At 45.0% G+C, this 16,053-nt stretch overlaps 1 protein-coding gene across 1 annotated transcript in view; it reads right to left on the reverse strand.

Annotated features, from left to right (window-relative positions):
* CSMD2 (CUB and Sushi multiple domains 2) overlaps window positions 1–16,053 on the reverse strand; it is a 288,643-nt gene that overhangs the window by 144,341 nt on the left and 128,249 nt on the right. Inside the window, exons 7-10 of the mRNA XM_086764833.1 lie at window positions 13,541–13,618; window positions 6,316–6,403; window positions 5,029–5,153; window positions 2,646–2,767 (exon numbers count right to left, since the gene is read on the reverse strand). Of these exons, the coding sequence (XP_086620959.1) occupies window positions 2,646–2,767; window positions 5,029–5,153; window positions 6,316–6,403; window positions 13,541–13,618 (413 nt within the window). The remainder of the gene's footprint in view (window positions 1–2,645; window positions 2,768–5,028; window positions 5,154–6,315; window positions 6,404–13,540; window positions 13,619–16,053) is intronic.

A 16,053-nucleotide genomic window follows, 5' to 3' on the forward strand; every position in this document is an offset into this window, starting at 1 on the left:
GAAGCACCGGGCGAGGAACGAGCTGGCACAGCAGCGGCTCTCCCCAGACATCCGTGCATTCCGCTCAGCCCTCCCTGCTTCCAAAAGATGAAGAGTTCTTCCCTACCTGTAAAGTACACCTCCAGGATGAAGCATCCAAAAAACTGGTATTACTAATAAACTATTAATTAACTATTTATCACTTCAAAGAGAAAGAAAATGGCAGTCTCTCTACACAGTTAATACAAGCTGCTGATTTGATCAATCCTTATTCCAGTTGTGCTACACCTCTTTGCAGAACATGAAGCTGCAGCCCATGGAGCATAAGCCACAGTTTCTTGTGCTATCGGATCTCTGCTCCAAGTTGCTAAGCATTAAAATGAATGGATTTTATCAATTGTAGTTCCCTTAATGATTTACGAAAGCTGAGGATCAGGACTGAGGTTGTTTTCTCATCAAGTTTGTTATCACACAAGTTTAAAAGCCAAGGCAGAAACTAACCAGGGTAAGAGGAGAAACTTTCTGTGAATAGAAATTCCCAAAGACACTAAGTTTTTAAAAAATAAGACAGCCTGCCCCTGAAGCTTACGAAAGGAGAAGCTTGTCCTACCACAAGCTGTCCTACCAGCTTGTCCTACCACACTGCTGAAGGAGAAGCAGAAGTTTGTGCACAAGGCTGGCAGGAAAGCAAATGAACAGAGCTGAGGATTAGACTCTGAATATTCAACATGAAAGCAATGGGACAAAGGGTCAGTAGAACAGTGGACACAGCGCATAAGCACCTCTTGGCAACTGGTTGCCCTCTCCTCCTTCATAATTTGTATGGGAAAACCTGAAGGGAAGTGTGAGCCCACAGAACACCCAGGGCACATCCACATCTAGCTCACTACAACTTCCTTCCAAACACAGAACCATTTCAGATACACAAAAACTGGATTTTGCTGATCTTTGAAAAACCAAGCTGCACAAAAATAAAGATATGTAACACACATACCACAGCCCAAGATGCTGGTGCATCCAACAACCCGGCCGTGCCCAGGCAATATACACCCAAGGGTCTGCAGGCCACAGGCTGGGAAACACAGCTGACACTTGAGCAGTAATAGCTGCTGTTACATGTGCTCTGCTCTCCACTTGCACATTACCCTGATGAAGGAGAACCTCCTGGGTCTGATTAACCAGTAAATCACTTCTAATAAGTCAGCACTGAAAAATATCCTGATTCCACACTCCAGTTTCCCAGAATTCGGGTCATTACTATGCTCCTACGCAGCTAAACCAAGACATCCGCTGGATGCAATGACCAGCTAATGACAGCCCTTGAAATATAAACTCATTCTGAAATTGGAACATAGGAATACTCTCCATTAAAATCATAATCCACCAATGATCTGTACTTATTAAAGGCTTGAACTGAGGGGATTGGGGAGAGAAGCAGAACTGAGAAGGCTCTTCAGCCAGCCCCAGCTCTGGCTGCCCTGCCAGGGCAAGCGCTCCCGAGGGAAGCGAAGTGCTGGGGGTGGGAGCACAGGATGCCATCCCATCAGCGGCAGCAAGCAGGCTACGGCAGCAGAGACTTGCCAGCGTTTCTACAGGTCGTAATGATTTCTAGCAAGAAATGAGATCCTGGGATACCAACGTGTCTGTGAAACGCTGTCCTTGGATCAGCGGCAAAAGGCAGAGTGCCAAAACGCGGGACTGCCTAGAGGCAAGGACCCAGGCATAATTGGCAGAATAAGCACATGAGCTCAGTGACTTGGCATGCGATATCTGCTCATGAGCTAATGGAGATGAGGTTAGCAGGAACCCAGATACTTAGAAGAATGAAACTCCTCATCTTCTGAGAGCAGAAGATGGTGAATAACACCTCAGAAAGTGTATTTTGAGCTATGCAGCAAAGTAATTTCTGTCTTTGTGTTCCCATACAGATCTGGTGGAGAGGAACAGGCCGAGTTGGCAGGGCTGGAAAAAGCTGCAAGGCTCTGAACATTGCCCTCCTCGAGCCAGTGGAAAATGGCAAGGACTTGATCTTACAAAGGCCAAGGCAATCAAGCTTTGTTCTCTACATGATCTGTGACAATAGACTCAAATCACACATGCAGAACAGAGGGGGCAGAAATCCCCACCAACCTCCCCTCTTCCAACCTCAGGGAACACAGAAAGGACTTGCTGACAAATTTACACTACTGCATAAATAGCAGTAGAGAGAACCATACCTCCCTCCTCACTCGCCCGCTGCCCTTTGGGGGCCAAAATCCCCATTGGTTGGGGGCCAGCCAGCAGCCAAAAGGAAGAGAGAAATCGGCATTCCTGGCACAGCCCTCCTGCCCTGGCTGAGAGCTGGCTTAACGAGCTGCTTTGCTAAGCTGTTTGGCGTTTCACCACCATTCACGCCAAGATATCAAAGAGGTTTCGATTGAAAATAATTGCATTCACTTTTAATTACATTCTTTTACAAAATTAATTTTTAGCAGAGAGGGAACGTGATGTGTTGTGGTCTTTAAAGAGAGTTGAGAAGTCTGCGGGGGGAGAGGGGGGTTCCACATCAGAAACAGAAACCTGAGTGGCTAAATATCAGAGGCTGGTCCTCTCTGAAGAAGCACAGCTACACAACATTTAAACTAAGCACTGAAACAATTACGTGGAGACGCATCTCTGAGACCTACCTTGGCTGGGTTGAGTGCAGTGATGACCCACACGCAGTAGGCATTGTTATCGTACTGTACAGGGTAGTTGGGAGAAGTTATCACACCACTGGGACCGCGAAGGTACATATCACACATCCTAGCTGTGAAGAGGAAAACAAGACAGATGTGGGAGTGAGGTCTCAGCTTCCGGATGTACATGGCGTTCTTTGTTTATGGAGGAGAGAAGAGCAGAGATGCACACAGCATGGAAGTAAGGGAGAATTAAAAATTGATGCTCTGTGATCTTCTCGCCAGTCAAAAGATTCTTTTTTTTTTTTTCCCATGTAACATCAGAGATGAAGCGTTTATCTACGATGAATAGATGAGCGTGGTGTTTCCGGGGGCTATCAAATAGATGGACCACCAGACCAAACACGAACAACCCACTCTCTAGCACTCAAGACTGATTTTATTTATTTTTTACTATGTTAAAGCCCTCACAGAAATACTTTCCTGTCCAGGACAATGAATGCAACTACAAAGAAGATGCCGGGTAAGACACAGTTCCTTTTGAACATCCCCAGAAGGCTGTATTTCCTTTCTCCATTGCAGGTGAAAAAAGTACTTCACAGTAAACATTTATTAAGTAAGGGCTGACTTCATTCTGGTATGACTGTGGACTCAGAACCAAGATGGCAGCTGAATTTTGTATCTTTAAATCAACTTAGGCAAAGCAGAAGCTGAAAAGTGCTTCAGTGGGGAAATTTTTGCCTGTGGTATTCATTTGATGTAATATTTAAGCTGAAAATGCGAAGAACAGTGTCCTGGTTTTGTAACTGCCTCTGCTGTTGTGATGGATCCTCAAAATTATTTCTCTCCAATTTCAAAGGAGCCACATTTGCAACATGTGGGATCAGCAAGGCTTTTTTTCCCCCTCCAAATAGCAGCAAAGCATGGAAAATGATGTCCTGGCCGAAGTGTCTGACTGCACAGGTGGTCACAAGGGAGCATGAGGAACAGGAGCACCAGCCTGCCCCCTCCTACGTGACCCCATCCTGGAGCCTGTTACACATGTGCACAGAGATATAAATCCCGTTAGTCTCATTTTCAAAGGAGCACAGAGGGGTTAAGTGAGCCTCCCCAGGACCCAGAGGGTCTGCTGTAGATGGGGAAGCTGAGAAACAGTTTCCCAGCAGCGGCAAGAGGTTTGATTGCGGGGTATTAGAAATTGGTACAGCCTACGGGGTTAAAAGCTGGCTTCTCAGGTACCCCGATTCCTGCAATAGGAGAGAACTCAATGCCCCATAACAAAATGGAACAAACAGAAAAAAAGTGGTATAACACTGAAATAAAGAGCAAATGGAAAACTTTTTAAAAAGAAAAAAAACTCCTAAAGTTAGCAGTTAAAAAATTAAGTTGATTCATACAATCATAATAATGCAGGCAAATCCCTTCTTATCTCCTGCAAGAGGACACCATAAATTTCCTTTACAGTGTCACATATTTATGCCAAATATCCTCTTACACTGATTCAATTTATTCTAGGCTTGTTTCAAGAATTAGATGGGTTTCCAAAGCCTTGAAAAAATCTGCAGATGATACTTAAAAAAAAGAACTCACAAAATATCGATTTATGACATTAAGAGCTTTAAAGGGATTTAATTAAAAATATTACAAGTTGTTCATTATTAGCATTACAAATATCATAATTATACATGCCACTTTTTAGAGACAGGGGAATGAAAACAAAATGGCCAAGGGCAAAATGGGCATCAGGGTTTTTTTTCCACTGAAAGAAAACCCCATTCACTGATGGCTCACGGCTGGGCGACAGGATAATCGGGATCATGCCAGGGAGGAACTACAGTCCAGGTAATCCCACACGGCTGCCTACTGGCAGCAAGTTCCATTTAACAGAATCGCCCTCCATCTTAGCTTTTCCAGATTTCAGGCTTTCGCCTTTTCTCCCCTCTCCTCCCTACCCCATAAGAAGAAATAGCTGGAATAGAGAGAGCAGAACGGACAGAAAGCACTGCTAAGGGGCGAGGACGTGGTACGCTGGTATGAAGGACACAAATATCGTAGTCATAGAATGGTTTGGGTTGGAAGGGACCTTAAAGATCACCCCATCCAACCTGGCCTCGAACGCTTCCATATAATCCATATGGTGCAGAGCTAACAGCTTCGGAAGCTGCACAGGTAATGGAAATAGCTTTATTAGCTCCATTATGCAACAGGAACAGATGTTTTCCTTAAAATCTGTATTTCTGCACCCGGGCCACGCAGCAGGCCAAGGTTAAGAACCAGCTGGGGATCCTAAGCAGGTGACAACAAGCTTGGGGTGATGTATGAAGGGGACATTAAGGAAATGGGTTCTCTCATTAGTCCTAATAACTAAGGAAAATTTTTTTGGTCTTCTCACCTCTGCACACTGGCCTGTGGTCACTCCATGCAACAATGATGTCGCTCACTCTCTTACAGGTGATGCTTTTGGACCCTTGTAAATCATAGCCCTCGTTACAGGAGAACTGGATGCTGGAGCCTAACCTAGCAGACAGAACAAAGGATGACGTTAGCAACAGAGACGCTTCTGCAGCAATAGATTTGTCACTTTCTACTATTCCAGTGATTCTCCAAACTGTGAACGCAAAGAGCTCACAGGCCTTCCAGGCAACAGCAGAAAGGAACAAGGGGCGAGCTTCCACCTCCTGCGTTTGCCTGCGCTGGGCGCCATTTGCCTGCGGTGCTGACAGTGAGAACGGATTTGAGTCTTTCAGTGCAGCTTCAGTGGGGACTTCATTCTACGTGTGAGCACCCAGCCCCAAGAGGTGACATGCTTAGCACTCTCATAAAGAAAAAAAATGAATCTATATCTTTATCTACTAGTGAAAGATTTGTTCTTTATTCTGTCACTTTGGATTCAGATCCTGTGCTGGTTTAAGCCAATGCCACCTTATTCACTGAAGCGACACAACGCTGGTTTACAGCAGCCGAGACTTTATCCCATGGCATTTAGGGACTGGGAATCCCCTTCCTCCACCCTCATCCCTCTGATCCATTTTCTGGATTTCAGGAGAGTTTGATAGACTCAGGTTAAATTGAAAGACACTTTTAGTGAACAAAACAGCCATCGACAGCAAAATAAGATTAAATATTGATTCAGCATTGCTAACAGCAGGCTGGCTCATTCCTGCACACTTTAAATGAACGCTAGCAACTACAAGGGAATAACAGCATTGTTTTAAACTTTATAAGAAAACAATTGCCTAGCACCACGTACACTTATTGACAAGGAACTGTACTGGTGCTTTGGGAAGCCACCTCAAATTTACCAGGGGCAGGGCCATGCTGTGATTTAAGCTAATTTCTGAAGCGATTTTTCTGCCATTTAAGACAGTTCTTTCTGCACTTAACTGGAGGGGAGAATGACAACAAACATTCATTATACAAGCCTGGCTAAACACCCATATTGCAAAAAGATAAATACTCTGAAAGACAGATCATTACAGACCCCCGATCTGGGACGTGGTTTCCCAACACACACGTGCACATTGATATACATTTTTTGTTCTACATCACTCGTCTCAGCAAGCTTTTCAGACATAATACATGAAGGGGGTGCAGATGGTCAGACTACGTCACGCCAAGGAGCACACACACGATGACAGCAGCTATGCAGCATGCAGAAACACACGTAAACGGCTCTTACCTAAAATCGTTGCCTATTCTTTTGCCTCTCTCTGGAATCCCAGGGTCTGGACACATATTATGTCCCTGGGACACACCAACCTGAGTTACTACAAAGCAAAAACAGCACATACAGAGACAGAATAGCAAAAGAAACATTCTTTCATCAACTATCTTGGTGGATGGGGAGAGAAAAAATGGCAGCTGGTAGCTCAAAAACCTGAACATTTTCCATTTTGTTTAGAAAAAAAACAGCCTGAAAACAAATGTAACTGGAATCGGTTCAGCTCACTTTATGCACCAAAGTGTTTTCTAGGAAATGCCAGCTAGGGACGCAGTTTTCCCTCCGTTCCACTACAGAAGTACCTCTGGAAACAGTTTTTCCATTCTGCAAAACGACACCAATTAAACAGCCCATTTCCAAAGCCTGTGATTAAAACGGCCACCTGTGACACAAGGTGACAGCCTACCACCCCTCCAAACCCATCCCAGTGGTGCCAGGGAAGGAAAACAACCCAATGGAAAGGCAGGTGTATGATACCGGGGAAAAACCAAGCACAGAAAAAAAGGGAGAAAGGAGAGGGAAATGCAAGTCTAGCATTTTAAAGCAAGTAATTTAGTCTGAAAATGAAAAAATTTATGAAGCAACCTTAATGTAACTGCCAACAAACATGAAATCTATGAAGCGGTGATCAGCACTGAATAAACACCTTCAAACTTCATCCTCCGCCTCCCCATCGCCACCTTCCCCTCCAGCCCCTCAAATGGCGCAGAGATGCATTCGAGCACTGACTTGGGGCAGACGTAGCTTGGGTGGCTCCTGACAAGGATGAGATGAGATCTGGCGATATTCTGATTTCAGTTTCAAATTCCAGTAACTACCAAAATGCACAATAATACGGGGCAGAGGGGTGAGTTTGTTACAGAGCTGTAGAAGTTTGTGTGACTCAGTTTTCTTGTATCACTAAGAGAAGGACGCAAAGAAAATGCAACACTTCATGGCAATGATGCTGAAGCAGTGAAGTATGAACCTTAAACAAGCATGGTTCCATTCTACATCTGCCTATCACGAGATTAAAGGAAAAAAAAGAAATCTCAATTATATTTCAAAACATACTTGTTAGCACAGTGCCCCGGAGACCACTGCCGAATGGATGATGGTGCGGTGACAGAAGAACATTTCTCACTCCAGACACGTTGGCTCTACAGTTAGAGATCCGCACAGCACCAAACACGGTGAAAGATACAGAGGTGCACGCGTGTAAATATTGACATGGGAAAAGCAGCACATGGAGCGCACACAAACACAGATTGCAGAGCATGAGCGCACAAAAAGGCAAGATCATCAAACACGGTCATTACTCATCAGTTAATTACACCTTGTGTAGTCAGGCTGTACAGCTGGAAGATGTAACACTGTTCCTGGAAGGAAGGATCACTCTACTCCCACTGCACGAGGCTTTCACCTGAGCATCTCCACGTAACCATTGGCTACCTGCGCTGAAAACGCTACAGCTCCCAATCTCCTCCTCGCCTGCAGGCACTGACATCTCCCATCCCCTACCATTTTGAAAGGGCCTTTGTCTCCCCAGCTTCCCTTTCCACCCCACCTTTGCCCACCCCACCGCGCTGGAGCCAGCCCCTGGCACCACGTGGGGGACCCACAGGGATGGGCCTGGGGCTGTCCCTGCCGCCGCACCGGGCTCGGCGTTCCAGCACGGTACTTGGGTGCTCCAGTATCCTCCATGCATTTGGGGGCAAAAGAGGAAGCAAAATATGGCTTTATGGGAAACCAGACTCCTGAGAGATTGCTTTCCCTCTTTTGCATATTCATAACCTCAGGTTAAGCTCAGACACACGGACTAGCAGAGATGGCAGCAAGAGACAGAGGCATGAAAACAGCACATGGTCTCTTTTGATGGCTGCATTTTGTAGCTACAAAGCTTCCCTGCCACCTTTCACAGACTCTGACAATTCCAAACACACACCAGCCCGAAGAAGGGAGCCCTTGCCTACAGCAAGGATTCACCTCTGATATTTTCAGCAAGCACGCTCCCACAACTGAAGCGGCCACGACAAACCCCTGCTCCAGGAGTGGGGCCCAGAGACGCAAAATACTTTGGTGATCCTTCTGCAAATGAAACCACCAGCTTCCACGAGCCCTTCTGCTAGTGCCTGAAGTAACAGGCTGCTTCTGAGAAGTGAGAGGTCGCCTGGACGGAGTACGCAAGCGACACCATCTTCCTCAGGGTTTCCGAAATCACTACCTACGCAAATACGCTGACTGTGCACGCAGGTACCGCCCAAGTAAAATTCATGCTTAGGGTAGATTGTACAAACTAGGGTTGTATGTCACAAGTCCACACGGTATTTAAGGAAAACTGCTAAGATTTTTCATCTTACTTCTGTACCTTTCCCAGAGGTAAAACCACCCTAAACGAGATATGTCTATAAAGTACACGTGCACAAACACAGCTTCTCCAGACACGTCTGCATTCAAACACTCACATGCTCTTCCTTGCAGAGCAGATTACCAGAGTGCCTTTCCACATCGAATTCTTTCTCCCATGGTCAAAAGACTATCCAGATATCATCACCTATGCCCATGTTAGTCACTCTGCACTGGTATCACACCCATTTGTTATGTCCCATATCAGACGACAGCGAACCTCGAAGGCTCCGAATCAAAACTTCCGGCGGAAGCAAGGCTACAGACGCGCAGCAAAACCCACAGGCCCAGTTATCAATCACATTTCTGGAGAGTAAAACCAGTTCATCTCTCGTTAGCTACCTTTTATTAATATCTATATGACATGTGTAGGTAAACCAGAGAACAGATAAAGTAAAACAGCAAGGGGAAAAGGAAAGATCTCTCTGTATCATGATAGTTGGGATGTTTTACTTGTAAATGTAAAGGGCAGCAAAACAAAAGGAGAGGATGGATTAGATGGTCACTCACAGACACTTCTGTTCTTCTGTCTTTTGTTTTAAACACACATCCATGAACATAACTAAAGTTATAAACCATATTTGTTATGCTGAGAACTTGCTGTCAGTACTGTGTTCATCTTCCTGAAGCTTTGACTGATCTATGCCTGGGCTGTAGCACTCCAAAATGAATTCTTCAAGGTTATAAGAAAACAACAGATCTTAAACTGTGATGAACTGCTCAATTACTACATTATAGGCTCAAGGATTCTCTCCCTCAAACCTACTATTCCACCCCTTCCTTCTCCTCCTGATTTTTTCAACAACTTCCCTCTCATTGTGCATTCAGTAGCAGCCAGGGATGATTGCTGTGTTTGCCACAGTAATTTACTCCATCTGTTAAAAGAATTGAGAGTCGTCTTCCGTTCTCTGCATCTCCCCACATTAATAAAGAAAGTTCACTGACAGATTCCCAAGGGATAATTTTTTATTGAATTTAGAAATGTAAAATATGAACTACAAAATAAAGCAGCATCTAAAAAGGCTTTACAAAGACTCAACATTTCTCAGCGTGAGAAATACAGTGCAAGCAAGCGAGCTCTTCTACTGGCAGGGGGCTGGGAGGGAAGGACTGCAGCAGTTACGAGTTGTTTTGACAAGGTTAATCCTTACGATCGCGCTAGGCTTGCCATTACTCCATGCGACCATCTAGCAAAGTTAATGGGTTACAAAATCCAGTTCCAAAAGCAGGAGAGCTGACCTACTGATTTCATGTGCTCACCCCAAACCAGTGCTCACTGTCCTTCCGACCCAGGAAGGTCCTTCAGCACCCAGGCAAACATTAAGCACTTCCAGAACGCCATGGGTAACAATCCAGACATTGAATACTCACATGTCTAGCCCTGCGCAAGTGTGAAAGGGGTCCAGACTTGGGCTGTGAGGCCCTAACACTGGAGAAGAGTACTTCCAGCTGGTACATTTTACTTGGGGAATTCGGAACCCATATTTCACACCTTGCTATCTCGTTCAGGAAAACTTTGAGAGTTCAAAAACATTTACAGACTTCCATATTTTAAAGACCACTTACAAAGACTGCGTTTGCAACGTGCCCTACTCAAGCCCAACACAATTTCTTTCAGAGTGGTGCTCCCAGGGCTAGAAACCCACGGCTGCTCCTCTCCCACCCAGAACTCACTCTGGCTGCTGCAGCGCAGCACGGGCCCGCGTGCACTCGTACCGCACACCCGGTGCACAAAGCAGGCTTGCTGCAACGGCGAGTACCTAGAAGCTTCCATACGTCTGGCTGAGACCTAAAACTGGCCAACACCTCAAAAATGACTTAGCATTTCCACATTTAAAATAGATTTTTGACGAATCTGAATACACGCTGAACTTGCCCTACTCCATACAATCCCTCCCAGTAACATCCAGCAGTGCATTTTCAGTTACACGTCGTTCAAAGATCACAAAAGTAGCTACGATGCTGCTCCGTAAAAGCAAAGAACCATGTTTTTCCCCACTGTGTGAATACAGAATATACACAATTACATACTGCATGCAGTAAAGGAAATAATCTCCTAAACGCCATCTAAAATCTAAAAGTACTCCTTATAACTTATTCTCCAGAGCTGTATTATTTTTTTCTCCAAGAATGATTAAAGCAAAATGTCCAACTAATTTTAGGGATGGTGAACAGTACAAGGCACTTGATTTAAATTTCAAATAAACATGCTTGACTGCAACGGAACACAACCGGCACCTCCCCCCAGAATTCTGTATTTTTATATTTTTTTTTTTCTGAAATAGCACCAACAGCTGTTACGTGAGTACATTCTGCCTCCATGCAGATGCATGAAACACACGGGCTTTGATCTGGGCAGGTAGGACCTGGCAGCAAACCAGTGTCCATCCAGCAGATGGATCCCCAGACACCTGCAGGGTATTAAACACGAAGCTGCAAGCTGCCTTGGGTGGCCAGAGATTCTCCAAGGGAGAGTTTTAAGACAGATGCAGAGAGCACTAGGAAACATCGCTGGTAAGAAAGTCTTTGAAAATAAAACACGGCATAGCTCTAGCTATTACCAAGAGACACAAATTTCTACATTTGTGCTGTTTGTGCCAGATGAAACAAGAGCAACACTAGCAAACCTCACAGATCTCCCACAGCCTGTCCCACCTGTATCGTTATCTCTGATGCATATGCAGACTCATCAGCTCACGAAAGCGTGAGACAAGGGGCATGGCTAGCCACAAAAATCCAAAGAGCAGGAAGCAAAAAAAAAAAAAAAAAAAAAAGAAGGTAACGTCTTGGGTTCCATTTTCTGAAAATGAACCATTTTCTGGAGACACCTTCTCCAGCATCAGCATTTCTGAAGTTGGAAATTTGCTGTAACAGAAGTGTGACAGCAGAAGGCTGTGCAAGATAGAGGTTAATCGGGGTCTGCGATTCAGCCCTTGCTGAGAGCAGAGCACGCGGGAGGAGCTGGAGGCACAGGGGCTGTGGCAAGCACCATGCTGGCAAGGGAACAGAATTTGGGCTACAGCACTATCACCATCTACATTATTACAGCTTAATAGCTTTCAGACTAAGCTGCCTTCCTACGCTCTGTTTTGCCTTATCAAATATGACAAGATTAGCACTGCACAAGATGCTGAATTGACAGCTTTGACGACAGAAGCCTGCTCTCCACTGGGTGAGGATAAACCAGGCAGAGGCAACAAGAACTTCCTACAGTTTTATCCTCAAAACTGGAGCATGACGGGGACAGAGCAGGCTACCTAGATAGGAAAGTCTCTTACTCAGCCTTCAGTGCCTTTCCCAGCAGCCCCGGGCAGGGACAGCGCTGAGAAAGGTCATTACCAACAGGTAAGAGTGCTCCAGGGAAGCAGCCCAGCACTCCCAGGAAGGAGAAATGGGAATCCTATATATTCTCAATATCACAGTACTTACATGCAGTGAATCAGTGACTCCACACCAGGCTAACATTTTTCACTCGGTGAAGACTCCCTTCCCCACATTTCCCAGGAGCCAAGACAGCAGCCATCCCACTCCAGACACGTCCTCTTGTCTCCAGTGCCCACGCAAGGCTAGTGATATTTTCCAACAGAATTTCATTCTAAGCGAACTGAAATATTTACTACAATTAAATTCCTCTTGGTAAGAATACATCATAGGACCAGAAGCGTCTTGCATACAGGGTTTTTATTAAAAATTGAATTAATTTTCTCTAAACATGTCCCACCATTTTCTGCTCCAGAGATTTTGGACAATTCACAGCCTGCTATTTAGTTACCTTGTTGGGCCTTGCTCCTGAGCAACTGGAGACTATAAGCACTCTTACGTGAGCCTAGACGTGAGCCATTTTCATTTCAGACAGACAGCAAGTGATGTTTTAAATTCAGTTCATACATTTTTCTTAACTGAATTTTGCATCCAAAACTCAGGCGAGTGAAATGTCCAACGGCACCTCTTTGATGAGTGTAATGGGCCATGTGACAAAACGAGCAATTACATCCTCTCCTCCAAGAACTGTTTTAAAAATGCCACATTCTGCTCCTAGTTGAATTTATATAAAATATAAACTCAAGGTAACTCAAATCCCTCCTGTTTAATTTCAGAGTCCCCTAAGAGCCCACTCATCTGTCCAGTCATATGCATGAAGAAACTATGAGTCTTGCTTCTGATTTGAATGAATCTAATGTAAAGATGAATGGACCTAATGGATTTACCTCCTGCAGGAGGAAAACACACCGGTGGCAGTGACATTCCGCACGCACCTCTAACGTATCAACCACTACACACACTGACAGCAAGTAACTAACCAGGAGACCGCAAAAATCAGTATTATAAGCTCTTACACAGCAGTGCTACAATTCTCCTGCCAGGACAATTAAATAAAGCGCAAAGAGAAAGCAAAAGACTGCTATTGCCTCCGCAGATTTTCTAATAGATTTGTGTGATTCCTTATCCCTGCTCCTAGTTTTACAACAGTAACACGAACTCAGTTTTCAAAATTGTTTACAGTTTGACACTTCCCACACCAAGAGATGACGGAAGTCCCGAACCCCAGCCTGTCATTGCAGAAGCACACGGTATATATTACACACACACGCACCGATCCCCTCCGTCCCCACGTCACCGAGTTAGTATATGCTTGTGAATAGAGCACTGGAAGGAAGTGATGCAGTAATGCAGAGGGAAGAGAGGGAAAGGCATTAAAACTTTTAAGAGTGACAAAGTTTTAGCGATTACTGGAAAGTCAAATGAAATGTTCAAGGAGATCATTGTAGAAAGCACAAGGAGGAGGCAAAACACTTACACACTGATGTCTTCTGGTTGTTGTCCTTGCTGGGCATCAGCTTCACCCCTCTGGACTTCAGTTCCATTTGCTTTTTGACTACAGAGGCAGATACAAAACAAAACAAAAGACAAGGAAAGCATTTAGCTAAGCATTAGAAATTACTTAAAAAGAAAGTGAAGCAACAGTTGTACACCACTCCCCATGCAGGTTACCCTGCATCCTGCCCTTACAGCTCTGACAACTTACCCCAATCCCTCAAAACCATGAGGGTCCCCTGTTCATTCACCTTCTCAGGTGAAGACTGGTGTCTCTGCGGATCTGAGCCAAGCTGACCCAATTTGAACATAAAAATGGGGCACATAACCCCCATCCCTCCATAACCATGCTGTTTTGCTTAGCATACTAAAAACGGGATACAGACAAAAGGGAAGCTCTAAAACTTCAGGGATCACAAGAGTAAAACGCTGAGTTAGTTTCACCCAGTGCCACCGAGGCAGTTATCCCACAAATACATTGTACAGTAAAGCCATTCTCTGCTTCTCGGGGAACACGGCGCTCAAATGAACATCCCATCACCTAAAAGTTGTACACAGGATCTGCATAAACAGTAGACTCAAAAAGGCAGTGAAATAGCAGAAAGCAGGGCCATAGTAAAACCATACTATTGGCGAAGAGAAGTATAAATTTACAGACCCACTACGAAAAGCCACGGGCACATGGATTATAAAACCCGCACAGCAACTCTACCAGAGCTCCTGTTGTGACCATCCACCCCCCTGCTCTAAATCTCAGCCAGAAGATGAGAAAACACAAGGGTAGCAACAAGATTCCTATCCCTCCATCGCCAAGATAGTCCCATCCTTCCTCGCAGTCCGAAAATTCCCCGCGTAACTGAGCAGCTGTTTGTTTTTATTATCTGGACTTGGCTGTCACTGAGGTTCTCTCCACACAAGAGGGTTTTTCACACAAAACCCACACTGCCAAAGCCATCTGGATACCGGTAGAGAGACAAAGGCTTCCTGCAGCGTGCACACAGATACTTTTGACTAACACACAGCAGAATTCTTACTGGCGTGTTTGAAGTTAATGTGGTTAAAGAATAACTTCACAGCAGAAAGCACGGTGTCCAAATCACTTTACAGGATCCTTTTTCTGATGAGCCAGTCCTTCTCTACGGAGAAAAACAGTCCATCTTCCACTTCAAACTGTTCTTTTTTGTTCTTTATCTTGTCATACTTTCATCCCTAAATGATCACATTTCTAAGACAAAGTTGTCACGAAAAATTACTGATATAACTAACAAGTTTTTTTTTTTTAATCATGCTTTTCTGGCTTAAAAAATCCAACTGTTTGTAACATCCGTTTGCAGGAGCTCCAGACAGGGAGACGTCAAGCATTATTCCTTGCAGCTTAGCTAAGGTACTGCTTTTGTGCGCTAGAAGTTAGCTTGGAGCTTTTTGTTTATCTCCTGGTTACAGCTTTTTGCTTTCTCTTTAAATAAAGCAGTTATAACTTCAAACTGAGGTCCACATTAGCTTAAAGAAAATATTCATGAGGAAAAGTTTATGTTATTCATGTCTTTCTTACTAATATTAGTATCTTTAATCTGTTGGGTGTTTTTTACCTTAAGGGAAAAAATATTAACAGTATGCCACTTTCAAAGTAAATCTAATGCACACCTAGTTCTTTTTTTTACCGTAATCCACCTGCAAATGCTCAAGGAGGTCTCAGAATGCCCCAAACGGCCACGTATTCCTCCAGGTCACGGTACGATAATTCTGTGACATTTGCAGTCTGACCTCGAGGTTTTCAACAAACACACTGTATATCAAGGGACCAAAGAAAAGGACACGGGGCTGCAGAAGCTGAAATTTCTTGGCAAGTCTGGAACAATTTCTGCCTCAGCTGGAACAGCGTCAGCTTTAAAACGCACGAGAGAAACGCAAGGCTGTGCCGAAGGGCGCAGGACCAGCCCCAGGCAGGACAGCAGGGCGCCAGGCCTGGGCCTCTCGCTGACGCTGCGGCGGCACTCGGGCTGTCACCAGGACACAGCAGCTGGGGGTCCCGCTCTGCTCACCCCCACAGCGCTGCGGATGGCGATTCCCTGGCACTCGCCAAATACAGGGATAACCTCACAGCCACAGCCAGCGTTCCCTCCCAGTCGATAACACGCAGTCCAGCCCGAGTACCTACAGCTAACCTGGAGCTGCTGCGGGATGTGCAGTGTTCCTGAGTTTGCAGTATCTAATTCATTGCCCTGTACAGTGCTTTGGGGCACCATCAGTGAGAGAGCAGCTTTACAAAAGTCATTTTCATATTTATATTCTCCACAACTTCCCATGGCAAGTTACTTTATAAAATCACCGGTGAACGTGTCTCCTCGCCACACACAGAAAAGCACAGGCCTGGATTGCTGCGTAACACAGCGAGCACGCATCCCCAAAAGACAAACAGAGCTTTCCCATCACCAATCCTCTACACGCTCCGTATCGATGCCGACGGGACAACGCGTCCCTGGGAGGCTCAGCACT

The sequence above is a fragment of the Chlamydotis macqueenii genome, chromosome 22, assembly GCF_036417535.1.
Source record: "Chlamydotis macqueenii isolate bChlMac1 chromosome 22, bChlMac1.mat, whole genome shotgun sequence".
Taxonomy (NCBI): Eukaryota; Metazoa; Chordata; class Aves; order Otidiformes; family Otididae; genus Chlamydotis; species Chlamydotis macqueenii.